This window comes from Schistocerca americana, chromosome 7, assembly GCF_021461395.2.
Source record: "Schistocerca americana isolate TAMUIC-IGC-003095 chromosome 7, iqSchAmer2.1, whole genome shotgun sequence".
Lineage (NCBI taxonomy): Eukaryota > Metazoa > Arthropoda > Insecta > Orthoptera > Acrididae > Schistocerca > Schistocerca americana.
In genome coordinates, this window is record NC_060125.1 from 516,690,523 (window position 1) to 516,707,696 (window position 17,174).

At 37.6% G+C, this 17,174-nt stretch overlaps 1 protein-coding gene across 2 annotated transcripts in view; it reads left to right on the top strand.

The window, feature by feature from the left end:
* The window catches only part of LOC124623186 (DNA helicase MCM9-like), a 163,755-nt gene that overhangs the window by 109,622 nt on the left and 36,959 nt on the right, over positions 1 to 17,174 (top strand). For both annotated transcript variants that reach the window (XM_047148990.1, XM_047148992.1), the window contains 2 exons: positions 5,007 to 5,182; positions 11,912 to 12,160. In XM_047148990.1, the coding sequence (XP_047004946.1) occupies positions 5,007 to 5,182; positions 11,912 to 12,160 (425 nt within the window). The remainder of the gene's footprint in view (positions 1 to 5,006; positions 5,183 to 11,911; positions 12,161 to 17,174) is intronic.

Consider the following 17,174-nt stretch of genomic DNA (forward strand, 5'->3'; position numbering starts at 1 on the left):
TTCCAGTATATGGTCAACAGAGCTATCCAACTACTGCTCTCTGAAGATAAATGTAAACAAGAAATTGAAATAATAAAATAAATAGCTATTGCAAATGGCTATAAATATTCCATAGTAAACACCCTTAAAACACTCAATAGTGGCAAACCAATCACATCACAAAAAAACAAAAAGAAAATAATGCCTTGTGATTTGAGCTTTAAATGAAAATGCCCTTTCCGTGTGAAACCAAATAACAAACTTTTATTAGTCCACAGAATGAAAGTAACACAATTAGACTCAAAATGAAAAATAACGCAAAAGAGTATGTATATGAACGTGACCATAGCAATTGCACCAAAGATGAATGTTCTAGCAGAGGCATTGATTCTAAATTTTCAACACCCCCACTAGAAGTGATGCCTCTCAGCGCTTCAGTTTCGTAGTGCAAATCCTTGGATTAGTTGATGATGTCTGGTTCTTCGGCTGTGAGCATTCATCTCATTGAAATCTGCTCCACTGTGGTTTCTCCTGAAACAGTTTCTCCTCTGATGATATGATGTCTGGTGTCAATGAGTTTAGTGCAGCCTTTGTATCTGCTTGTCTTTGACAGATAAGTTGCACCTTTGTTGTCACAAAACAATTTAATCGGGCCTTCATTTGGAAAAGGAGATATTTCTCTTTGCAGCTGTTGCAGCCTGAAGTGCTTCTTGACATGCAGAAGCTAATGCTGTGTACTCTGCTTCTGTTGTCGAGAGAGCTACTGTTGGTTGTTTTCTGCTGTTGCTGCACCTTGAGAAAAAAAGAAAAAAACTAATGGTCAATTTTCTATCTGCAGTGCCCCTAGCCCAGTCAGCATCAGTGTATCTTGTGATGTCATGGCCCTCGTCTTTAGAAAATTTTAATTTGAAATCTTTAGTTCCTTTTAGATACTGAAGGGCTCTTTTTACAGCTGCAAGTGGGGTAATCGTGGGTTAGTGTTAAACTCACTCACCACTCCAATTGCATTGCTAGATCTGGTCTAGTACCTAGTTGAACATACATTAGGCTATCTGTCCAGCAGTGTGGATACCAGATGACAATCTTCCATGTTATATATTTGTAAAATCTGATTTATATAATAGGTCTTATCCAACCATAAAAGTCCATGCTTGTGATCTATTGTTACTTGGATTCCTATACAATTGGATACATTTCCAAGGTCTTTTAGTTTAAAGTGCTCTTTTAATTTCTCCTTAAATGCAATTTTTTGTTGCCGATTGTTGCACAAAATTAGCATGTCACCTACATATGCTGCCAAAATGAATATATCGCTTCCGTCATTTTTGTGGTAAACACAAGTGTAAACTGTGGATTTACTGAAATTCAGACTTAATAGAGCTTTGTCTAGTTAAATGTTCCAATTGAAACGTCACTTTTTACGTCTGTAGACTGCTTTCTTAAATCTTTTAATGCCTTCGTATTTAACCATCTTTGTCATGTAGTCAACTGTGGAAATTTTGACATAAATTTCTTCTTTTAAGTTAGCTTGCCAACAAGCTGTCACTATATCCCAATGATCGAAGTCCAAGTTAAATTTAGCAGCTAAACTAAATCCAATATCTGAGTGAATTGTATCATATCACTGGCGCATAAGTTTCTTCATAGTCCATATTTCTGACATGTGCACATCCCTTAACTACCAGACGAGCTTTATGACAGATTATGTGTCCTTGTAAGTCTCTCTTTGTCTTAAAGACCCTCTTGTCATATGTAGCTTTTTTGCCTGGAGGCAGGATTGCTTATTCCCACATTTGATTTTCTGATTCTGACTTTAATTCTTCCTGAATTGCCTCAGTCCATTTCTGCTGGTCCCTAGATTGCAATGCTTCTTCCAAAGTTGATGGTTCTAGTTCTTGTGAATCTTCAGTGTGCTAGGACGCATGTTCATCCATGTTCTTTATTCTTGGTACTTGAGAAGATCTTCTGAGTACTTGTTGAGGTGGTTCAGAGACTAATCGTGTTACTTTCATTCTGTGAACTAATAAAAGTTTGTTATTTAGTTTAAAACTGGAACAGCATTTCCATTTAAAACTCAAATCCCAACAAATTCATATGAGATTACCAATGTCTTCAAGTGAAGAGGCATAAACATGTCCTTGACCACTGACAACAAGTTTGAGTAGAAGTTACCTCACAACAGCAACACACAGAATCCACTTCACCATACAGATGTATACAAAATGGAATGTTTGGACTGTGACTATTTCTACATAGTCCATACGGGTGGATCATTTGAGATTAGATTTGAAGAACTCGTGGCAGCACTAAGAAACAAAAAGTACCACACATCACTGGCACGAAAAGAAACACCATGTTCAGCAACATAAGTATCAGTATGTTACATATCCAACCCAAACGCAAAAAAATTAGACATTCTTGAAACATTCCAAATATTCAATCATCATAGAACACAACCTGAATCCATCTTAAATGACAGAAATTCTGGTCTGGGCTGCCGGAGGTGGTGGTCATGTGTGGATAGGGTGTGCTGACTTGTGTGAATTAATGGTGTGTGTCTGTCTCTCTTTTTCTGACAGAGGCCGTGGCCAAAAGCTTACATGTAAGTGCTTTTAATTATACCTATCTGCAACTTAACATGCCATCTTTATGGTAAGGAGCTATTTGTCTTTTCCTATATTGTTGATATCCCAGCAAAATTTGCTATTTATGTATAATTGTACCACTGTTGGCAACATAACTATTGTACTTATGTTTTGCGACAGGTCACCTGAATATACAAATGAGTATGAAATTTTAAGCTATATAAAGTTGACAGAATAGGATTTGTATGCCACTTGAAATATTTATTCTGACGCATGTATTCATCAACTCACACAAAGATCTCCAAAATCCTTTGAAACTTATTACGAAATACTTGTGTTGTTTTGCTAAATATTCTTTAAGTATGACAGTTTACATTTGATGAATTACGACAGAGATAGGAACATAGAACCACTGGAGGTCTTTAATTGTTTGAGTTTCACATTTAGATATACTGTATGTTTAATTTTTAGTCAAAAACCTCCCTAAAACCACATTCTGAAGTAGTGGTTTTGTTTCTCCACTAGACAGTGCCACAAGTTACCCCAATGTTGTAACACAACACACACATGTCCTACTAACACTTGTAAATCCACCTGATGGTGGACGTTTAAAACGTTCAAAACGCATTGTGGATATAAATAGTGACTGACAACAGTAAACTTGTTGTTTCATTTGGTATCAGTAACATTCACGGTAAAGCCTAACCTGAAATGATCGCTTTTAAAGTTATCTATTAGCTTCTCATTTGGCCTTGTGGAGCAGAGTGAACCCTGTTTTTAGTGGTATTCACCAAAGGAAAATTTCTGGTGGTCCCTAAGAACTGAAGCCAGTTTCTAAACATCATTAGCTAGCAACACTAATGCTGAACTACAAAGGATATCTGATATCCACATATTACTGCATCTAATGTTGTTTGCCGGCCGAAGTGGCCGTGCGGTTAAAGGCGCTGCAGTCTGGAACCGCAAGACCGTTACGGTCGCAGGTTCGAATCCTGCCTCGGGCATGGATGTTTGTGATGTCCTTAGGTTAGTTAGGTTTAACTAGTTCTAAGTTCTAGGGGACTAATGACCTCAGCAGTTGAGTCCCATAGTGCTCAGAGCCATTTTTCTAATGTTGTTTGTTGCTGGAAAACATGTTGGGTCCAATGCAAAAATTGTAGCTGATGTAAATAAGTGGGCTTCCAGAATCTGATTCCCAGGACAAAATATATTCATCGCAAAAACATTGGTCAAAATGCATTGACTGAGAAATGGACTGTCAAAAGATAAAATATAATTTTGACATAAAAAAGTCTTTCAGGGTTAGTCTAAGAACTTTTCATCTTTCTATAACAATACAGTTTCCAGCTATTTGCTAAAGCAGATGTGGACATTATCTACAAGAGTAAATTACTCTTGAAATTTGTTGTCAACAATCTTTTCAGAGTTGAGAGCAATAGTGGCATTTACAATTGCAATACTATAAGAAAAAAATGCACTTCATGCTGGGCTGGAGCTAGCCAATGCCCTACCAAAAAGTCTCACAACCCTTCCTACTAACAAATTAAAAGATCAGCTAAAAAGAATTCTAATTGAAAACCCTTTTTATTCCCTAGACGAGTACTATATCTGTATGAAAAGTGCTTCATAAATATGTCAAGCTCATAGTTTTCAGTAACCTACAACTAATATAATGTTGATAAAAATAGTATTTGTAATATTGTGATTGATTACTACTAGATGTAAAATCCATCAACTACCAAATGTAAAATCCATCAAAATGTAAAATTTATTAATACAAACAAATTTTAGTTTGTAATTTATACACTGACGTATTCAGAAGAATAATCTGTATGATGTCCTGAAACTGTATTGTTTCTAGGGATTGTATTTGATTATTCAATGTTGAATAAATATTATTATTATTATTATTATTATTATCTGGATTATCTAACAACAATCAAAAAGAAGGAAGAGTGGGGTTTAACAGCCTGTCAGTAACAGTGTCATTCATACCAAGCTAACCTTAGATTGTGGAGGTAGGTAATACTTTTTAACTCTGAAAAATCTATAGAGAAAAACAAAGAAGTCATATATTCCAACATGTAAATTCCCAAATTGATTGGTTGCAGTATGCAGAATTAGATGTGCAGTGTTACACTTCTTCTCTTTACTGGTATTTGTACTTGTTCTTCCCTGTCTTTTTCCTCTTTGAGAAAAATTTCTCTATGTATTTTTCTCAAATGTTGCTAGAGTGTTCTTCAAATTTTTCATATGCTCCCAAACTTTTGCTATCTTTCTATCATACATCGAAAGGTGCAGGGCCCACAAAAGTTCTATCAATACAGAGAATGTGGTTACCTGAACCAAAATTGTCTTTTATCAGCATATTTCCATTGTGCAACTAAGTTTATGTTTCACTTCTGAAGCCTTTTGTAACTATTTAATTATATTCAATTTCAGGCTGGTTTAGTGTGCAAGTTGAACACCAGATGTACTGTACTTGCTGCTACCAACCCTAAAGGACATTACGACCCCGAGCAGCCAATCAACATTAACATAGCACTGGCGAGTCCATTATTAAGTCGCTTTGACCTAGTTCTTATACTTCTAGATTCAAGAAATTCTGACTGGGACAGGTAACATTCTAAAGCACAAGAACACTGCTTGGAAAACCTTGTATTTACTGTCTGTCCTTAATAGTATTGAAAGTAAATTCACATTTATATTAAGTAATTTTATGTGATCCAGATAATGCTGAATGTTAGAAAGACCCGTATGTTGTGCACCTGTGCCACGTTCTCCTACATCCTGTCCTGCCATATCTTATTTTGTGGAAGAATAAAAAGTCAAGACAGTAAACAAAAACAAGTGTTTTTAGACTGTACACTTTCCATTTAATGCCTATGATAAGTTAAATTTTGAAAACTATTTTCATTTTTCCAAATTTCCGTTTGTTATAACAGGTTTCAGACAAACTTTCAAATTTGCACTAAGAAATTCTTTGATTTCTTGTTCTGTGTTCAAAGAAAACTGTACAATGTCATCATCAAAACAAAGATTGTACAGGTTTGTTCCATTCACATGTATTCTGTCTTCTTTTACCCAATGTAATAGTGTAAAATTTCTTCTAGAACTGATGAGAATAGTTTTGAAGATGCAGTAGAACCCCTCTAATCCAACCTTGAATGGTCCGTTACTCTGGTTAGTCCGACCATGCTCAGGCTCTCGAGCTTGTGCCAACTTGTCACTGACTGGACGCCTGTCGGGCCATTGTTGCGGTGTCTGTCGCTGTGCATATTGTTATACTGTACGTTATTGTGCAGTTTTATCCTTTGTTGGGATTAAAAAATGCCATTGTTTGCTTAATTCCGTGTTCTCTATAGTACTTATTACTGTAGATTCATTGTGTGTACAGTTGTCTGTTTTTCAACATGTCTGGATTCAAACGTAAACACTAAATGAAAAATTACCAGTGCTACAAAGATTGGACGAAGGAGAATCGCTCCAAAAAATTGCAAAGGAACTGAATGTAGATGTTACGACAATTAAGGATTGGAGGAAGAATCGGAAAGACATTGAATCCTATACAGTTACGACTGATGGTGAAAACACTCTGAAGAATCGCAAAACATTAAAAGAGCCTAAACTTCAACTGCTTGATAATGCATTGTGGATGTCGTTTTGTCAAGAAGGAAAGGAACTCCAATATCCGGGCCAATTCTCAAAGAAAAAGTAATAGTTTTGCACAAAAAACTGGAAGCCGAAAGTAAATTTGCTGTCAGTGAAGGCTGAATTGATTGTTGGAAAACTCGTCTTGGTGTCCAATTTGTTTCTATTTCTGGTGAAAAACTATCTGCCGATGCCAGAGCTGCTCAGGAGTTTTCTGTTAAGTTTCAAGGAATTGTAGAAGAAAATGAACTGTTACCCTGCCAAGTGTTAACATCGACGAGACAGGGCCAATCTTTAAAATGTTGCCAACAAAAACACTTGCAGCTTCAAATGAATCCGTGGTAGGAACAAAACTTACAAAAGATAGAATAACAATCATTCCTTGTAGCAATGCAGATGGTGCCCACAAGCTCCCCTTGTTCGTCATTGGCAAATCTAAGAAGCCAAGGGCTTTCAAAAATATAAACTTATCTTCCTTGCCAGTTTATTACCGCAATCAAAAATCTGGGGTGGATGAAATTAAGTCGGAACTCATCAAATACAGTGGAATGCCAGGTCTTAAATGGCTACACAGGATAATTGAAGTGACGTGGGAGTCGGAACAGGTTCCATCAGACTGGACGAAGGCAGTAATCACACCAATCTTTAAACATGGAAACAGAAAAGATTGTAACAACTACAGAGGTATCTCTTTAATCAGGTTTGTGGGCAAAATCTTCTCAGGTATTGTTGAAAGGAAAGTGCGAGTATTAGTTGAGGACAAATTGGATGAAAATCAGTGTGGGTTTAGGCCTCTTAGAGGTTGTCAGGGCCAGATCTTTAGCTTACGGCAAATAATGGAGAAGTGTTACGAGTGGAACAGGGAATTGTATCTATGCTTTATAGATCTAGAAAAGGCATATGACTGGGTTCCTAGGAGGAAGTTATTGTCTGTTCTACATGAGTATGGAATAGGAGGCAAACTTTTGCAAGCAAGTAAAGGTCTTTACGTAGATAGTCAGGCAGCAGTTAGAGTTGACGGTAAATTGAGTTCATGGTTCAGAGTAGTTTCAGGGGTAAGACAAGGCTGCAACATGTCTCCACTGTTGTTCATATTATTTATGGATCATATGTTGAAAACAATAGACTGGCTGGGTGAGATTAAGATATGTCAACACAAAATGAGCAGTCTCGCATATGCGGATGACTTACTTGTGATGGCAGATTCGATTGAAAGTAATATTTCAGAGCTAGATCAGAAATGTAAGAACTATGGTATGAAGAATAGCCTCTCCAAAACGAAAGTAATGTCAGTGGGAAAGAGATATAAACGGATTGAGTGCCAAATAGGAGGAACAAAGTTAGAACAGGTGGACGGTCTCAAGTACTTAGGATACATATTCTCACAGGATGGCAACATAGTGAAAGAACTGGAAGCAAGATGTAGCAAAGCTAATGCAGTGAGCGCTCAGCTACGATCTACTCTCTTCTGCAAGAAGGAAGTCAGTACCAAGACTAAGTTATCTGTGCACCGTTCAATCTTTCGAACAACTTTGTTGTATGGGAGCGATAGCTGGGTGGATTCAGGTTACCTTATCAATAAGGTTGAGGTTACGGATATGAAAGTAGCTAGGATGATTGGAGGTACTAGTAGATGGGAACAATGGCAGGAGGGTGTCCACAATGAGGAAATCAAAGAAAAATTGGGAATGAACTCTATAGGTGTAGCAGTCAGGGCGAACAGACTTAGATGGTGGGGGCATGTTACACGCATGGGAGAAGCAGGTTACCCAAGAGACTCATGGGTTCAGCAGTAGAGGCTAGGAGGAGTCGGGGTAGACCAAGGAGAAGGTACCTGGATTCGGTTAAGAATGATGTTGAAGTAATAGGCTTAACATCAGAAGAGGCACCAATGTTAGCACTGAATAGGGGATCATGGAGGAATTTTATAAGGGGGACTACGCTCCAGACTGAACGCTGAAAGGCATAATCAGTCTTAAATGATGATGATGATGGTGGTGGTGGTGATGGTCATCATCAAAAATCTGCTTGGGTGGACTGCAACCTTTTTAAATCCTGGTTTTTCAACGAGTTTGTGCCATCAGTTGAAAAAGACTTGAAGCAAAAAAATCTGTTTGTGTTCTACTGCTTTTGGATAATGCACCATCACATCCATCTGAGGAAGATTTGATGAAAGGGGACGTAAAAGCTCTCTTTCTGCCTCCTAATGTGACCTCACTCATCCAACCAATGGATCAGGGCATTATCGAATGGTTAAAAAGGCGATATCGCAGAAAATATATCAGCTAAATCTTGGAAAAATCTGGAGGGGGTCATAACTTACTTGAGGCAATGAAATCCCTGAACATCAAAGATGCTATCTACACAATCGCTGCAGCATGGGATGAACTGAAACCTGACACACTGCGGAAATCGTGGCGTAAGCTTTGGCCACAAGTTATGACTGAAAATTAGTGTACCGAAGATGAACAAAACGACGAAGCACTGGAAATCATTAAAGATATACAAACTCTGGAGCTGAACGTCCCTGGCAATGAAGTTTAAGAGTGGATCAACAAATGTGATAAAGACTGTGACACTTTTGAAGAGCTCAATGACGACCAGATTGTTGCCGCTGTTAGCCAGGAAACTGTGAATGAGGACTCGGACTGCAAAGACAGACAACCCACCGGATTTCACACAACGATGCAAAAAAACACTTTTGACATTGCCCTTCAATACCTCGAGCAGAATCCAACTAAACTCCAATGGACGTTTTGTGGATAAAAAAATGGAGGGACACTGCAGCGAAATCTAGAATAACATCTGCTAAACAAAAATGTATCACTGACTTTTTTTCCAAGTAATTTGTTTTCGTTGTTACTATAAAAACAATGCATACAGTATAATCATTTCTTAGTTTATACGTACAGTAGTTTATTTCTTTTTAAAAAATTTCTTTTTTATGTACAATGTTATACACATTTTTTAGTTCACAGTATATATCGTTTATACGTTATTAAGTACAGTACAGCACTGTAATTTGTTTGTCGTTTTTCCTTTTAAAACCAATACATATTATAGTGTGTGTAGACTTTTTTAGTTAATATATTGTTTAACACTGTGTAAAAAACATCTTTTTATATTACTGTAGACATCTTTTAGTTCTTAAATCATTTAATTTTTTGTTCTAAATGTCTTTTTATATTTTTTGCAATAAATATTATTTTTCAGTTAATCCGACCTTTTTTTCGTTCCGACCATGGTCCCGGTCTCGAAGGTGATGGATTAGAGGGATTCTACTGTACAGAATCTCATTCCTTGGCCCCCTTTCACTTTTGAATTACCCAGTACCATGATGAGTGGTAATAGAAGCTGTAGCATTGACATATATACTTCTCAGTATACTAACAAAGGTTGAATCAGACCTTCTTTCTAAGTGGATTTCAGTTGAAATTCTGTTGAAACTGGCTAAAAAGCTTTCTCAGAATATATGAACCCTAGACAAAGTGCTGAGTTATACTCATTGCTACATTCTGCAGTTCTGTTAATGACTTGCAAGAAAAATCCCTTGTTATTTTTCCTACAAGGTTGGTGACATTGTAGTGAATACCTTGTTCATTTCACTTAGGTGGCTGATTGGTCTGTAGTGTTTCAGTCTTGCTTGTCGCCATCCTTGGAAAGCAGAAACATTAGAGCTATGTTCCAATGTCTGGGACTTGTCGTAACCTACATAATTTCAGTAAATAATTTTGAAATTACTTTTTGTATTGCTCCTCCTCCAGTTCTGATCATTTCTAGTGACACAGTATCTTCTCTTTGTGCCTTTCAAGATACTTCAAAAAACTATACACGTCATCTCTTGTTCATTCACAAATGTGGTTATTTCCATGATTAACTATGTGTTTTGGAATTCATCTCTTAAATAGTATAAACATTTCAAAAATTCTTTGAACAATTCCCCCCCTCTTCCCCCTCCATCGCATCAGCCCCACTCCATCCCCATCTCCCATTTGGGATTTTCTTTTCTTTTTGTCTGTTTCAAAGCATTTTTGCCAACTACATTTATTATGTGATTGTTCCTTTTATCTATTTCCTTCTAACCTTACATTTTCCCAAAACCCAGAACTTGTTACTTAATTTAATCTGATATAATGTTCTATTATTAAGTAAATTTTCAAAGCATACATTTCTGATTTCCTGCAAACAGTTTGATTCCCTTGTGGCTTGGTATTTATTTTGAGCCTGCACTGCACTAGTCTGTGACCACTTTAAATTCTGATGTAGATTAAGACTGCAGCATCCAGTACAGTTTGTTTATTTCTTGATAGAGTACCCTCAAATTCATTTTTCATTCCATTTGGTTCACGCCAAGTCATTATAATATTGGATAGTGAAATGGATGACATATTACAGTGGTTCCCGAGGCTGTTGGAATATTAATGTGTGGAACAACTTAATCGTATCTTTCAACAGGGCTTCAACTGTGCATCATTGCACCCAGAAATGTGGAACATCCTACCCACAATCCTTTCCGTCCCTCCAAAAGTCGCACTCCATTGCCTACTGAATCTATATAATATCTTAATCCATCCTTACACCACATCTACTCTGGAGTAGAGCTGCACCCACATCCACTAGTTCGGTTTTGTCCAGTTTGTAACAATATTGTGGACTGTGTAAGCAGTTCTGGTCCAGAAATGGATAGCTACAAATATTGCCAGGTCACAGTGGCCAGCAATGTTGCTAAACTTGTAGCTGCAGTATTTGCACCTGGCAATGTTATTGAGCCATATTGGTGGCTATATACAATTTATATGATACGGCCTGTGTAAATGCACATTAACTTCACTCATCCTGCATTCGCATCCTTCACTCCATAGTTTGTGCCCCTGGTATACTCCCACTTGCACTGCAAATCTACACCTCTACATCATTGTGCGCAACACACAGTTCCCTCTGCCTGCGGTGAGAACTTGCTCACCTGTGCCACATTCCTATTTTGTGTGCTTGCTGCCCCTCTTTCCCACATGTCAGTCACCCTACCTCAACCCTCCCTCCCACTGCCCATCTCATTCCTCCTCTCACCAAATTCACACCATGCAGCCCCTCACCCCATTTGAACTCCAGTGCTGGGGCAGTATATCTGTACAGGTCTATATATATGTGTGTGTGTATGTGTAATCAATAGCTCTGAAGAGGCAGTCATCCAAAAGCTAGCAATGTTCACAGTCTTGTTTACTGAGTGTCTCAACTATACATTGAGTTGTTGGTTTCACTCATCAAATTGGTTATATTCCTCCAAGGACTTAACGTTACCAGAATTGTGCACATTCTTTGCTACTTCTGGCAGACTTAACAATGGGGAGAGATAATTCCCAAACATCAGTTGCAATGGCTCATGGTACTAGTACACACTTAAACCCACTTTGAAATTGAAAATAAACCACTATATTGAAAAGCTCGTAATCAGCTAAGCACTGGAAATGTAGAACACGATGTTGTAGATGTTTCCTCTCAGTTTTTTTTGTTATAGTTATTCTTGCTTTATACTTTTAGTGATAAGTTTTTTTTTTGACAATGCAGTTGTGTGCCTGGCAAGGAAGTTCAGACCACAACGTCAAAGCTTTCAGAAAGACCCTGTCTAGAGCTAGCTGTATGTAAGTGCATGTCTACATGTTCCTGCTTATTTTCACAGTCTCTCAATATTTTTGCAGGCTAGTTTCAGGCTTTATTCTTAAAGGGAGGGATCCTGTCAGAATCTTTTCTGAGGAGAGCAAATGCAGTTCCAGTGATTTGTGGGAGCTAGAAAAGCTGCAGGCATATTTCTGCATCATCAAGCACATTCAGCCATCCTTCACAGAGGAAGCCAATGTCATTTTGACACAATACTACCAAGCTCAGCGTAAGGCTGACTCTAGAAATGCTGCAAGGACTACTGTACGTTTACTGGAGAGTCTTATAAGGTATGTCTCAAACTAACATACGGATCTGTATGGAAGTCAACAGAAAAACACAGAATGAATAATGTCTCATTAGAAAAAAAATATCTTTCAAAAGCAAACCAAATGAAATCTTATTGCACAGGTAGGAATTCATAGTGCAATTGCTTATTTATATGATATGCCAGGCAACACATTTTCACAGCCGGCAACTATTTACTTTATGCTATACTGTATCACTTACTTCTACTTAAGGACTGATCTACAGCATAGAAGAAATCGCGAAGAAGAAACAGATTCATTTTACATTTCCACATCTTGCTGTGAAGTAGGTAGGTTGAAGTTAGATGTTGTGGGAAGTCGGGAAGTGTGGTCATAGAAAGACAAGGATTTCCGGTCACACTAATCAAATAGAGATAATGCAAGAATGGGTCTAATAATAAGTAAGAAAACAAAAACGTGGATGGACTACAATGAACTGCATAGTGAACACATTATCAAAGTCAAGATGGACACAGAGCCAAGACCCAGATCATTAGTTCAAGTAGTAGATGAAGGAGAAATCATTCAGTCCATCATGAGGGATGAAAATTTAACTGTGGTATATGATTGAAATGGTATACAATTGCACGGGCTTTCGTGAGAAGGTGGTTACCATAAAGTTTTCTGAATATGGTGCTATGTCATATTGTAAAATAACTACCATATTTACCCAATTATAAGACACATTTTTTTCTCAAATTCGTCATTTGAAAAATACAGGATCATCTTGTATTCACAGATTAAACTATTACTGATAATGTTAACATTTTTGCATTGTTTAATAGAGTATATGGGGGTCGTCTTACATTTACAGATAATCTTTCACTTGTGAGGACACATCAAGATTCATTTGGAAGGGGGGGGGGGGGGGGGGGACTGGGAAAACAATACTCAAGCTCGAACAGGCTCAGTATTTCCTGATATGCTGTAGCACTCGATACAGCATTGATATTGCTCGGACAAATGACAAATGATTCGAATGGTGCTAGTGCAAGGTATACATGAGGAACTACAAATTACCCACAACAACAATCTATTTTGCTGCTTAAAGTTTGATAATTTTGTGAAACACAGGAGGAAATAGCTTTAAATTCTAACATCATACAAACTCTTGTTGTGTTTGAACAGGTTTCCAATAAAAGTTTTTATATATGTGTAAATATTGTATAAAAATATTGTGCTGATTCTTGAGTAAAGGTAACATTCAAAGGTGAAAATTTTGTCCTTCAAACTTGATTCTTAACTCCAGTCTGTACATATTTTATTTGGTTATGAGACACTGTAATGATTTTCTGAGTGGGTTGCAGATGAGAGATTCGGTCGCTGTTGACGTATTAAAAACATAACCAGCTTTTAGTCTGCTTTAGAACATGATGGTGACATTCAAATGAAACAAGGAAGAAAATTAATCCAGAGTGAAATGTTTAACTAGTGAAGTAAATACTGTTAAACTGACTGTAATTGTTATCTTGCAACTAAATCACAGCAGTGAGAGCCGTAGTGGAGATAGTACCAACAGGCATCATTAGATCGTGTGACGAGCGTAATTTTGAGAATTGGACTGAATTGTGATTGAGATCTTTTATTTATATATTAGTTGCTGTTGTTACAAATGACCTGCATCCTTGAAGAGATGGCAGTCCTTGTTTCACAGTAGCTAAAGCACAGCATCACGGAATGTTTGGAGAGGGATCACTACACCTGCTTGGCTGTGAACAAGGATCAATGCGAGGAGCAGAGTACTGAGAAGGCAGTGTGTTGTATTAATAAAAAATAAATAAATAAAAATATTATTACTAAATAAATATTATTAAATATTGATATGAAAACACATTTTTGCTGGATATAATACGACTGCATTATTAGAAATGTTCTGTGCTTATTTGAATTTTTCTTGGCTATCAGATTTTGCTTATATTTCAATTGTAATTACAGACAGCAGACTCCGAGAACACCAATGCTTGTCATAATAGAGAAAATCCTCCTTATATGGTTTTCACTCCATTTCAATAAATAAAAAATACTTGATGCTGTTGTTCAGTATACTATTATTCATGCACACACATGATACATAGGACTTGTAATACTTCATATTTAAGTTTTTTCTTCCATTTGTCTTCACCTCACTGCGCATTCATAATTAACATCTTTGCTAATGCTTATGATCTATCGGTGTTTCAATTTTTTGTTTTTGAATAAATGTTAACTTAGCGATATCCTGGGGGTCTTTCATAATGTACCTACATGACTGCCCCTACACTGCACGTTGAAGTGGTATGGAGAAGTACAGTTTTTTTACATTTGCCGGTAGGAATTGATGCCCTTTATTGTTGGCTTCTTTTTTATTTAATGGAATGGATATGTCTGCGTATCCTATGTATTTTAAGTTTCTTCACGAAATGAAAAGATATATACATAGTATGGTAGCCCATTACATATTTGAATTTAGCACACTAAGAATTTAGCACGCTAACTAATGTTCAGTTTGCTTCTCTCACTGCTGGTTTTTGCACTGGTGCACTGGTTAATTTGGTGGCTAAGAGCTAGATGCTACCATCGCATGTGCATGCACTCGCTTTCTTAATGTTGATTTAACCTTGAATATCACACTTTCAACTAATATATCTAAAAACAAAGATGATGAGACTTACCAAACAAAAGCGCTGGCAGGTCGATAGACACACAAACAAACACAAACATACACGCAAAATTCTAGCTTTCGCAACCAACGGTTGCTTCGTCAGGAAAGAGGGAAGGAGAGGGAAAGACGAAAGGATGTGGGTTTTAAGGGAGAGGGTAAGGAGTCATTCCAATCCCGGGAGCGGAAAGACTTACCTTAGGGGGAAAAAAGGACGGGTATACACTCGCGCACACACACACACATATCCATCCGCACATACACAGACACAAGCAGACATTTGTAAAGGCAAAGAGTATGGGCAGAGATGTCAGTCGAGGCGGAAGCAAAGAGGCAAAGATGTTGTTGAAAGATAGGTGAGGTATGAGTGGCGGCAACTTGAAATTAGCAGAGGTGGAGGCCTGGCGCGCGCACACACACACACACACACACACACACACACACACACACACACACACATCCATCCGCACATACACAGACACCAGCAGACATTCGCCTTTACAAATGTCTGCTTGTGTCTGTGTATGTGCGGATGGATATGTGTGTGTGTGCGCGAGTGTATACCTGGTCTTATGCGTACTGGTATTATAATCTTATTGATACCTCTAGCATTGAGAACTAATTGTACAGAACCATCTGGTTTGCTTACTGATAATGTTGGACTAATATAGGGTGAAAATGAAGTTTTTATATTTCCCCATTTAATCATATGATTGATCTCTTCCCTTACTGCCTCTCGTTTTTCCCATGGAATAGGATATGACATTACATATAATGTCTCCCGTGGATAGACTTCAAATTTATTTTCATAGTCTTTCATTACTCCTGGCTCCTTACTGAAAATATTGGCATACTTAAATAACAAGTTAGAAAGTTCTTGTCATTGCAAATCATTTAGTACTTGTGATTCACTTAGTTTCTGCTCTACCATTTCGTAACGAACTTCAGTGTTTGCTTCTTGTTCAGCATCAAATTTGTTTGTGAAATATACAACTGGAAATGAATATTGTGCTACTACATTCGACTCTGGTTTGTTTTTGTTACTTTCATCAGGTGTTTTGACTAAATCAATAGAAAAGATCTGATCCTTTACAAAAAGGTGACATTTACCATTACCTATGTCAATCTGTTTTTTGTATGTTCTAAACATGTCCATGCCAATAAGACAATTAACTATAAGTTTGTCAATTATAAGAAAGTTGCACTTCACTGTAAAATGTTCATTTTGTAATGGAATAAGTGCCTGATGCCTAAAAAATTTGGTCTTACTGCCTGTAGCAGTTTTCACCTTGCAATTTTGTACAGGAAATGTAGGGAATTTGCCTCTCTTCTTCAAGTCACAAAAAAATGCATTTGACATAGGTTGGTAGTTGAAACTGTATCGAAAACTAACTGTGTGTCAATGTTAAATATTTACACCTTGATCATTGCTTGTACTTGTTCTTCCTTGACTTTATCTACTATAGCCAACTCGTGCTGATACGAATCATTCTTGATGTCAGTTTGTTTGTCAAACCTTACGAAACATGTTTCTAGTTTTGCTTAGCCCCCATTCCCTAAGAGGTCAATAGCCTGGGGCTTAACTAAGACAGGTTGGTGTTTTCAGGTGGCATAGTGTGACTTAGTTCATTACTTGCAGTAATTTCAGTGAGCTGCACTGTGTGTGTACTTCGCCAATTTGTGTTGTTAGCTGCTGTGCAACTATTCTGCTGTCCAAAGGTCGGCTGCGGTACAGCGTAAGGCATGGCATTGTCGCCGTGCGTTGGCCACTGCTGCAGCTGACTGTTTCTATTCATGTTTGGCATAGGGCCTTGTGATTGTGAATTGTAATTTGCTTGTGCATTGAAATTACGCCTGTTGTATTGAAAATTTCTTTTAAATAGTCCCCCCCCCCCCCCCCCCCCCCCCCCCCCCCCGTTCCTGTTACCGTACTCGTAACCTCTGGGTATGTAACTTTGGTGTTGTGTGTACCATCCTTGCTGTGTGTTTAGATCACATTTTACTGACTCATTTACATAACTATGTTGTTGTTGTGTCTTATTTTCCGTTGCTCTATTGGGTACAGGTCTTTCCTCATAGATTAAGTCGATAGAATCAAGCACTGGCAGAAAATATTCAGTGTTGTGCTCTGGTGTTGTGACAAATTTTTCTCTAATGTACGATGGTAAATGACTTTTGAAAATTTTTAATTTGTCTGCCTCTGATATTGGGTTTGTCCAGTAGCGTGTCTTGTTCAGGTATTTTTCAAAGTATCCACGTAGGCTACTGTATTTGCCATTGAATGGTTCAGGGTTGAAAACCTCGTGTCTGGGGCATGTATGCGGGGCATGCATAAAATATAATATATAATGCAAACTG